At 37.1% G+C, this 10,957-nt stretch overlaps 1 protein-coding gene across 3 annotated transcripts in view; it reads right to left on the bottom strand.

Annotated features, from left to right (window-relative positions):
- APLF (aprataxin and PNKP like factor) overlaps positions 328-10,957 on the bottom strand; it is a 98,716-nt gene continuing 88,086 nt past the window's right edge. For 2 of the 3 annotated variants that reach the window (XM_018055441.1, XM_018055442.1), the window contains exon 9: positions 328-1,730. In XM_018055441.1, coding sequence (XP_017910930.1) covers positions 1,543-1,730 — 188 coding nt within the window. In that variant the 3' untranslated portion in view covers positions 328-1,542. The remainder of the gene's footprint in view (positions 1,731-10,957) is intronic. The other variant, XM_018055443.1, reaches the window with a different exon arrangement.

The raw sequence follows: 10,957 nt of genomic DNA, 5'->3' as shown, positions 1-10,957 counted from the left end.
TATGGCCAAAAAATATTTGGTTGTAAAGATAGACTGCATTTTGCTTATCCACATATCAGCTGATAAGATATTTAGGTGTTTCCACTTTTTGACTGTTACAAATGATGTTTCTATGGACACTATGTACAAGTTTTCATGTGGACACATGTTTTTAATTCTTTTGGGATATATCTATGAATGGACCAAAAAACACTTTAAGGATTAAGTTTGTGCAAAGTGAAAGTAAAAGTAAGTTCAAAGAATTTTTTTCACAGATTTGTCAAGCCCTGAAGACTAAAGGGACATTAGAAGAGAAAATTAGTTTCTAAATAACAACAGAGAGAAAAATTAGAATAAAAGATAATAAAAATATTTATCTTTTCCTTGCTGTAACATAAGTAAATTTTAATATTATGCAATTATTTGAAAACAAAAACACTAAGAAAACAATTACAAGTCTGTCCTGCTCTTTTAAGATATACATTTTTAGGTCCTCTTAGAATATAAAATATTAGTGCTTAACGAGGAAACTTTTGGTTTATGATTTACAATTTCAAAACTATATTTACTGCTGTTTGTACAAACCCAAATTAAAGATTCTAAACTATATTTCAAAGATTCTAAGTCATGTAAAATGAAGAGTATTACATAGCCTAAAGGAGTTTAAGAACAGAGATGCAGAAATATTATACTACATAAAACTGGAGAAGGGGTTTCTTCTTGAAACAAAAGGCCAGAATCTTGAATGCTGGCAGACAACTTGCTACTCTCTTCTGAGGATAAAAGAACTAATATAATTTGAGAAAATTATGGTTAAAAATAATTTCTATATTCTTAAGAATAGCATATTGAGAGTTAAAAGCATCAGGCAGGACTTGTTTGAAAAAGAAATGGTCAAATTCTTTCAGGTTTTCTACTTTTAAACTCAGACATACAGTAAATTAGACTCGGGACATAAAATAGCATTCCCTGCATGGTGGACATTGCTATAGTCTAGTTGAATCTATTTTCAGTATCCATTTTGTACTAATTTCCCCAAGTTTCAAAGAATGAAAGTAGTCAACGAAATTGCAAAGCTCACATCTAACATTAGAAAAAATAATAGCCATTATATGATGGCTGGTATTTTTTTTAAAGTCTGGTTCTGCTTTAAGAATTACTTCAATAGGAATGAAAGAAACATGTTTCCCACCAGTTACATAATTTGCCTGGTTATAACTGCATAGTATTCTACCTAAAGACAGAATCTTTGGAAAAAAGAAAAAAAGACCTTTTGTTTTGCAACCTATGATGTTTACTTTTTATTATAAAGTACATGAAAAATATCATTTCTTTTTAACTGTCTGCTTATTATTTCCAGATGTTTGAAATAACATAGAAAAAGCAAAGCAACAAAACAAATTTCATCCACTACACTGAAGGGTGACATTCAATGTTTCATTTGTGAAGAGTCAATAGTAAAGTCGTAACCCCCCCCAGAAAAACAATTATCCCTTAAGTGCTTCCTGAATTATTTTTCCATAAAGAAACAGTAAATATGAGCCATATATGACTGCAGAGGAGTCACTTTTTTCTTTTCATAATTTTTTTTGCTTCTTTCAAAAGCCCTTCCATGTCTTCCTTCTCTAGGTCTCCCTTTTCTGGTTCCCAGTCGGAATCTTCGTCTGTTGGCTCGTATTCTTCTTCCTCATCATCTATAAAGCTGTCATTCAGGTTGTATTCATTGTCATCTTCATCCGAAATGCTTCTCACTGAAAAACAGTTTAGTACGTAGCATGTCAACTGTCACTCAACCTGGGTTTAGAAACCTCTAACTAAAATATCTTTGTCAAGAAAATTTTACTTAATACATAGCTAGCAATTATAAATTTCTAGAAAGGGGGCTAAAGCTATTATTTTTATTATTTGTTTTAACATTTGTTTAAATCAAACTTCTACTATGAGGCTTCCAAGATTAAAATGTCCTCAGATTCATCATAATGGTTCCTTAATAATATCATAATCAAGCTATACCACCTTCCACAATGGTAGAATATGTTTCTGCCCCAGTTATTCACTGTCCCTCCTTGCAATGTGATTCTATTTACCCATTCCCACTGACATCAGACTTGGCCAAAGAAAAGTGAGTGGAAGTAGTGGCTTCCATCGAGAAGCCTGAAGGGCCTCTCTGTGATTCTGCTGTTGCCATCTCCCCTCTGCTAGGAGAATAGTGTGCCCCAGATGGAGGTTGATCCTTCAGCCTGGATTCAGGATGAGAAACAAGTGAGACGGGGCAACAGCCAACATGCAGCTCCATGCATATTAACATGAAGGAGAAATGCACCTATTTATTGTCATAAGGCACTGAAATTTGAGGACTATTTGTTATCACCACAAAACTAGCACAATCTGATTGACACACCAGTGTGTGTGTGCTCAGTTGCTCCAGTCATGTCCAACTCTTGTGACCCCATGGGCTATAGCCCACCAGGCTCCTCTGTCCATGGGATTCTCCAGGCAAGAATACTGGAGTGGGTTGCCATTTCCTTCTCCAGGCCACACACCAGAGTTGAGACCAATTGAGGACATATAAGCTTACAGACTGAAAAATTTAGCTTTACAGATCTTATAGCTCACACTTTGGTAAGACTAGAACTACTATGGTAACAACCATCAGAATTTACAGGTTTCTAAATGATATCGTAATAGTAGAATTACAATTCTAAAATCGTTCTGTCTCAAAACTAATTTCTTCCCTCATCCCAGTTTTCTTTTCACAGAGAGCAACAGAGTTGGTTTAAAATAAGGCAGTGAGAGACTCTAGGATGATGTGGAATATTTAAAGGTTAAAAATGTGTGTACTTGTGAATATGCTTCAGCGGAGGTTTCCTCAATGGCTCATCACGTAAAGAATCTGCCTGCAATGCGAAAGACAAAGGAGATGCAGGTTTGATCCCTGGGTGGGGAAGACCCCCTGGAGGAGGAAATGGCAACGCACTATAGTATTCTTGTCTGAAAAATCCCATGGACAAAGGGGCCTTGTGGGCAATAGTCCAAAGGGTTGCAAAAAGTCGGACGTGACTGAGCACACACATACGCTTCAGCTAGCTTCTTCCTAAAACATTCATATGTAACAGATATAACTTAAATGAAAGTTAAGAAATTTGACAGGAAAATTTTTCATGGCAGAATGATGACAAAGAAAGTAATTTATTTGTCTTTTGAACTTTCATAGCCCAGACACTTCTTTCTTTCTTAATATCACTACTCATTCCAAGGGGATTTGAGACAGCTTATAATCATGTGCTTACTGTGATTTAGTCACTCACTCATGTTTGACTCTCTGCGACCCCATGGATTGTAACCCATGGGATTCTCCAGGCAAGAATACTGGAGTGGGTTGCCAATTCCTGCTCCAGGGGGTCTTCCCAACCCAGGAATCAAACCTATATCCCTTGGTCTCCTGCACAGATTCTTTATCACTAGCGCCACCTGGGAAGCCTGTGTTATCATGAGATAACTCAAATAAAAGTAGAAATTGAGAACAAAGAAAGCAGAATGTAAGTATATCAACCTCAATTTTTAACATAATCAATATAGACTGAGCATCAAATTTCTCCCTAAGTTTCTTGGTAGCAAAAAGCCAAAAAGGCTACATAAAAACTTACTCAATTCTCTTTAGCATAAGAAGCACACCAGTTCCTTGAGGGAAGTCTGAGATTATATTTATTTGTGTACACTTTTTATCTGCCTCTTGAGGGCATGTTTTATGTCTAACTAACCTCAATTCCTCATGTAACTTTTATGATAGAAAACAATTAAAAACCATTTAGAGGATAGTTTGCAGATGGGAAAGGGAGTGAGGAAGAAAGAATAGCAATGTTTCTGTTCTTGACCATTTTGCTCTTGGAAGTGTCTCATATATATAAATAATGCCATCTCAATTAAGAGTCTCGTTTTAGATTCAGAAATTAGCTTAGCAGATTTAGAAGGAAAATACATACAAAGCTGAAACTACTTCAGGCTCTCCTGCTTTATTGGCTGTTCCTTCTCCACCTTCTTTGCTGGATCTTCCTCATCTTCTCAACCTCTGAATTTTGGAGTGCCCAAATTTCAGGCTGGGACCTCTTCTCTAAGATACTCCTTATGCTGTACTAAGTCACCCAGTGCTGTCCAACTCTGTGCATCTCCATGGACGGTAGCCTGCCAGGCTCCTCTGTCCATGGGATTCTCCAGGCAAGAAAAATGGAGCAGGTTTGCCATTTCCTTCGCCAAATATAGTCCTTAGATGATTCCATCTAGTTGTATATCCTAAATCCCCAAATTTATATTTTAAGCTCTGACCACAGCGTAAATTCCAGACTGATTTATCTCACTGCCTGTACACCATCTCTACTTAGTGACTAACAGAAATCTGAAATGCAACACTTCCGGAACACAGCTCTTGAGGTGCTTCACCCAAATGTGGTCATTCTCTTATCAATCTTGAACATACATTTGACTCTTCCAACCTTCCAATTTTTTAAAAATAATTTTATGTACTTTATTTCGGCTATGCTGGGTCTTTGTTCTACGCAGAACTTCTCGAGATGCAGTGATGGGGGGATACTCTCCAGTTGTGATACAAGAGCTTCTCGTTGCAGTGGCTTTTCTCATTGTGGAGCACAAGCTCTAGGGTGTGTGGGTTTCAGTACTTGTAGCACATGGGTTCAGAGGCTGCAGACCCCAGGCTCTGGAGCACAGGCTCAGTAATTGTGGTGCATAGGTTAAGTTGTTCCAAGGCATGTGGGATTGGACCCGTATCTCCTGCAGTGGCAGATTCTTTACCACTGAGCTACCAGGGAAGCCCCTTCCAATTGTTTTGGCAAGAAATCTTGGAGTCATCCTTGAATATCCTCCATAATATTTAATGTCAAAAGATCCTGTTGGCTCTACCATCAAAATATATCTATCACTTCTCACATCTACTCCAACACCCTAGATCCAATACCACCATCCTCTTCCTGGTCTATTCCAATATCCTCCTAGCTGGGTTCCCTACTTCTACTATCTGTTCACAAAGAAGCCAAAAAACCTCCCAATAGCTTTTTATCTCACTCTGAATAAGATATGAAGTCCTCAGTTGTAGCTCTTGGCCTCCAGGACCCTATAAAACTGGTTCACTAGCTTTTCTTGTCTCACCTGCCATTCTTCACTTACACTTTGTTCCAATCCTACCCTCTCTTCACTGCTCCTTGAATAAACCAACAGGGTCATCTCCAGGGCTTCTGAAGCATCCTTCCCACTGCCTAATATACCCATCCCTCAGAGAATCACCTGGCTAGGTCTCTCCTTCAGCCTTCTGCTCTAATATCAAATTATCAGAGTCCTTCTTTTACCGTCCTATTTGAAATGGGACCTGCCTCCCACCCCCATACACACCCTTGCCATTCTGTCCTCTTTAAGTCGTTCAGTCATGTCCGACTCTTTGTGACCCCATGGACAGTAGCCTACCAGGCTCCTCTGTTCATAGGATTTTCCAAGCAAGAGTACTGGAGTGGGTTGCCATTCCTTCTCCAGGGTATCTTCCCGACCCAGGGATCGAACCTGGGTCTCCAGGATTGCAGGCAGATGCTTTACCATCTGAGCCACCAGGGAAGCCCACAGCTTCCTTCCTTCTGTCCTCTTACACAGCTTTATTTTTCTTCTTAGCAGTTATCACTATATGACATCACATAATTGTTAACATGTGCACTGTCCACCTTTGCGAAATTCTACAAGAGCAAGGTTCTGTCTCTATTGTATCCTCAACTCTTCCAACAATGCCTAACACATAAAAGACACTTATAGACTCATATTTGCTAAATATATGAATGAATAAATGAACCATCTGCAAATCAACTGCTGAACACCTTCAGTTTACAGAAATGCTTTATTATAACCTACACTTTTAATCACTAGCCTGCCTGTCAACACAATGAACTGTATTACAGACTTTTATTTAAATCCTGATAACTGAAGGAGCTTTAAGCATCAATGAACCCTGGGAATCTTTAGCAACTTACTGGGTAGGTTCATTTGCTGAAGCAATAATGACATATTAATCAGAAGAATCCCACTCATTTCATCAAAAAAACTGCTTTTATCTATAAAATCATAACATCACATTCACGTTCTTTTAGCAAGAGGTTTAGAATCTGAAATAACCATATGTAACAGAACTCAGTGCAGCTGGTAGTCAAATTCTCTCCCCTCTACTTCATATGAACTGGCACTCTGTGCTTTAAGTGAAAGCAGCTGAAGAACTGCTTGGCATGAGCAAGGCAAAGTCATGACAAGGGCAAGTCAGTGCCAGAACTCAGCGCTATGCCCCCTCCTAGTGGTTCCAGGTCCACATTTCACGACAAGATTTTGAATGCTGACATTTTTTGTGGAACCAATTAAATAGACCCTCTTGTAGCAAATTCTGTAGTAGTGACTTCAAATATTCTACAATACAAATGCCATCTAGATGGGAGGGCTTTTTTTTTTAAGTGCTGAAGGTATAACTGGGCCATAGAGATGATGAAACTTTATTTACTAGAAAATGCTGAATTGGCACACTTGTTGATCTGAATTATTTCATGATTTCCTGAATCATGGGACTAATCTCAGGAAGCATGGTTCTGAAATAAATATGACTAGCACATAACCTAGGAATAAAATGTCTGTCTTTACCATAACAATTAAGTTTTATGCAAAGGGGCATTCACAGAAAGCAGGAATAGACATCCATGCATGTATTCCCTGAGTAAGCTGAAGCATGGTAACTGAGTATCTGGATTTAAAGTGATGAAGCCAGTAAAGTTCATATAAACCTTGTTATAACACTGTTTGCTATACAAAAATTTCAAAGAAACCCTCTCAGACAAGGAAGCATGTTGTTTAGAGAACTCAGTCATGAGGAGTCACATTATAGACAATCCCAAACCAAGACCCCAACACCGTACACAGAACATCGCGGTTGGTACAAAGCTTACTGAAGTACAACAGTGAGAGCCTAAGATGGAATATGTTTAATAATATGTTTAAGTAATAGCAAAAAACAATTTTTGTGGCTTTATTTTTTGTAGTTGTGACTTCCAATAGATTTCCACAGAATTTAACAGTATAACGCCATTTTTGGAAAAAAGCCTACATTTAGCATTTTCTTATATTACAAATAGTTTATTTGAAACCTAATTGTTGAGCATGTCTAAGAAATCAGAAGTAAGCATGTTTCTTCCAAGTCAAGGTGAGCTCAGAAGCAGTAATTTGTTTTTCTCTATCTTCACTTAGGTCACTTTTAAGTTTCTAGCTGCTAGTGACTGTTTATCTGTGATGTTCCAATCCCCTCCCCCAAGAAGAAGTCTCTAAAAAATAACACGGTTTAAGAAAAAGATATATACTAGGAGGGTAGAAGTTTAAAGATCTGTGTCATAAATCCCTTGACAATGAACAAGGCATTTAGTGGAGTTTATCTTTTTATCTGTGAATCAAATGATGTTGATTAAATGACCTCAAAGATCCTTTCCAACCCCAAAGTTCTAATTTTAAGAACAAAGCAAGAATCTTCATATTCTCTACAGGAATATGAAACGTACATACAGGCTGACAGTTTGACTATTTGAAAGCAGCACAAGAGAAATAAGCTGTCACTTATTTTTAAAAAGTGATGGATAATACTTTCTACCATAATAATGAAAAATAACAAAGTCTAGAAAAAGTAACACACTCAACATATTTGAAAGAACATGCTATTAACTATTTGGTATTATTAGGATGTGGTAATTTCTGACTTTTCTTTTTTTGAAGAGGTATTTATAATATTTGTATTACATCAAATTTGTATCTAACATTTCCTATACAACTTAAAATTTCACCATCAAGTTCCTATCCAATGAACCAAGCCTGCAGAGCTACTAAAGAGTACACAGTGTTATATGTATGATGGAAAACGTTTATGTGGAGAAAAAAATCTTTCCAAATTGCCAATTTTCTCCAAACAGTTTTCTGGTAACAGGAAATACGAAGACAGGTGTTTCATAGCAGATTTATAGTTTAACATCAATAATTCTTCAGGTTTTATTTTCTTGTCCAGTAAATCTTAGAATTAGTTAGGATATTAATTTTCATTTAAGTGAAAAAATATTTTAGCCCAATATCTTTAAAGATGAAAGCTTACTACATACTACAAGAATAAAGATGTTTAAATGCCTCATTTTACTAAGGAAGACTGATCTTTGTAATGAACCAAGCTATTAGTTGGGTATTCATATTTTAACTTTGGAAAAGCAGTTTGTGCAGGTCTATCCACTTTATTATATTAATACATTAAGTATATTTCTTTTTAAAACACCACTGCATTTGCCTTTTTCATGTTCTAAAATCTCTCAGCTTTTCCCACAGTAAGCAGCAGTTTACAAAATCCCATTTAGCAGCACTAACCTTACTTAGTAGCTTACTTTCTAGATCTTTTAGTTTCTACTTCTGAAAAGAAAAAAGCCTATATAAGCATATGTATGCATATGATTGGAGAACTACAGAAATACTGAAATAGTTATCAGATCAGTAGAACATTCTAAATTTCGGCCATGAACAGTACCGATCCCTTTGAATCATGACTGTCACATAATAATAAAAGCCAGAGAGAATGACTCCAATAATCAAGTGATATAACAATGATGATAATTTCTTTCAAATGTTGTCAGCAAATAAGGTAGCTAAGAAAGTTTAAAATAAAAATTTCCTAGTATTGATTACTCTTTTATTCAATATGCTGTGCCAAAACTACATGTAGCACTCTGAAAAAGTGTGGAAAGTTAGTAAAACTTTAAACCAATTAGATAAACAAAGAGCTGAACAGATGATTACAGTCAAACATACAAAAATAGAAATATATGGCATAAATTGTTACATGTGTGGGAAAATTTTAGACTAAAGTGTTTTAGAAGTGCTACAAATCAGAAATTAAATAATAAAATAGTTTCATATAGTTATTTTATATTATAAAATTCTAGAGTAGTTGTATATAGTATATGGGTCTCTATTATAACTTTTATTGTTTTATTATGGATTAATGACACCTCACCTCAAATTTAACATGTATAACTTAAAAAAAAACCAAACCCACAAACTACCTAGTTTTTCCTCCTGATCTCTATTATCATCTCTAAGCTCCTGATAATTTATACTTTAATTTTCATTCATTCCTATTTCTTTTGATTCATCCCATCCCCCACACCATGGCCAACCAGTTGGAAATTCCTCGTCACTCTTCTTTCAGAATCTCACTTGATTCAAATTCTGTTTTCCATTCTCATGGCAGCCTAGTTCTGGTCCTTCATTCACCTAACTAACCTCCATAAGGCTTCCTCTGCTCTAGTTTGGACAGCTCATCAGTAGTTATTTGTCACCACATCTTTGGTCTAGCTTTCAAGAGCTTCTACAATCTGACCTCAATGCATTCCTCTAGTATCATTCACAGTCAACAGACAGATCATAGAGAAAGCAAGAGACTTCCAGAAAAACATCTACTTCTGCTTCATTGACTATGCAAAAGCCTTTGACTGTGTGGATAACAATAAACTGTGGAAAGGTCTTAAAGAGACAGGAATACCAGACCACCTTATCTGTCTCCTGAGAAACCTGTGTGCAGGTCAAGAAGCAACGATTAGAACTGGACATGGAACAACAGGCTGGTTCCAAATTGGGAAAGGAGTATAACAAGGCTGCATACCGTCATCCTGCTTACTTAACTTATATGCAGAGTACATCATAAGAAACTCTGGGCTGGAGGAAGCACAGGCTGGAATCAAGATTGCCGGGAGAAATATCAATAACCTCAGATATGCAGATGACACCACCCTTATGGCAGAAAGTGAAGAGGAACTAAAAAGCCTCTTGATGAAGGTAAAAGAGGAGAGTGAAAAAGCTGACTTAAAACTCAGCATTCAGAATACTAAGATCATGGCATCCAGTGCCATCACTTCATGGTAAACAGATGGGAAAAAAGTTGAAACAGTGACAGATCTTCTTTTCCTGGGCTCCCAAATCACTGCAGACGGTGACTGTAGCCACGGAATTGAGAGACACTTGCTCCTTGGAAGAAAAGCTATGACAAACCTAGATGGCATATTCAAAAACAGAGACATCACTTTGCTGACAAAGGTCCGCCTAGTCAAAGCTATGGTTTTTCTAGTAGTCATGTACAGACGTGAGAGTTGGACCACAAAGAAGGCTGAGCATTGAAGAATGGGTGCTTTAGAACTGTGGTGCTGGGGAAGACTATTGAGAGTCCCTTGGACTGCAAGGAGATCCAACCAGTCAATCCTAAAGGAAATCAACCCTGAATATTCACTGGAAGGACTGATGCTGAAGCTGAAGCTCCAATAATTTGGCCACATGATGTGAAGAGCTGACTCACTGGAAAACACCCTGATGCTGGGAAAGATTGAAGGCAAAAGGAGAAAAGGATGACAGAGGATGAGATAAATTTAAGAGAGCATCACCGACTCAATGGACATGAATTTGAGCAAACTCTGGGAGACGGTAAAGGACAGGGAAGCCTGATGTGCTGCAGGCTGTGCTGAAGTCCATGGAGTCACAAAGAGTCGGACATGACTTAGTGACTGAACAACAAGAGTATCATTCATTCACAGTAACTGCAGAGACTCTCCCTGTCAGCTAAACTGATGCACGTTCTAATTCCAAACACAACTTATTATTTTCTACCTCAATGTCCCTGACCAATCTATTACTCAGTTTGTCTGGGATGTCCTATACCCACCTACCCAAAGCTAAGAAACAAAGATAACTGAAATCCTACCATCTTAAAGACCAACTTTACTTAAAATTCCCTTACTAAGGTACCCTGATAAATCCTAACAAAAAGCAAGATCTGGGTAATGTTAAACTTTAAGGATTTGGGAAATAATAAAAACACATATGTTAGAATTTTATGTCAGATATCTCTAAGAAATATAATGAGACTTATAAAATT

Source organism: Capra hircus, chromosome 11, assembly GCF_001704415.2.
Source record: "Capra hircus breed San Clemente chromosome 11, ASM170441v1, whole genome shotgun sequence".
Taxonomy (NCBI): domain Eukaryota; kingdom Metazoa; phylum Chordata; class Mammalia; order Artiodactyla; family Bovidae; genus Capra; species Capra hircus.
Note: the sequence above shows the minus strand (reverse complement) of the source record. Positions and strands in the feature narration are given on the sequence as shown.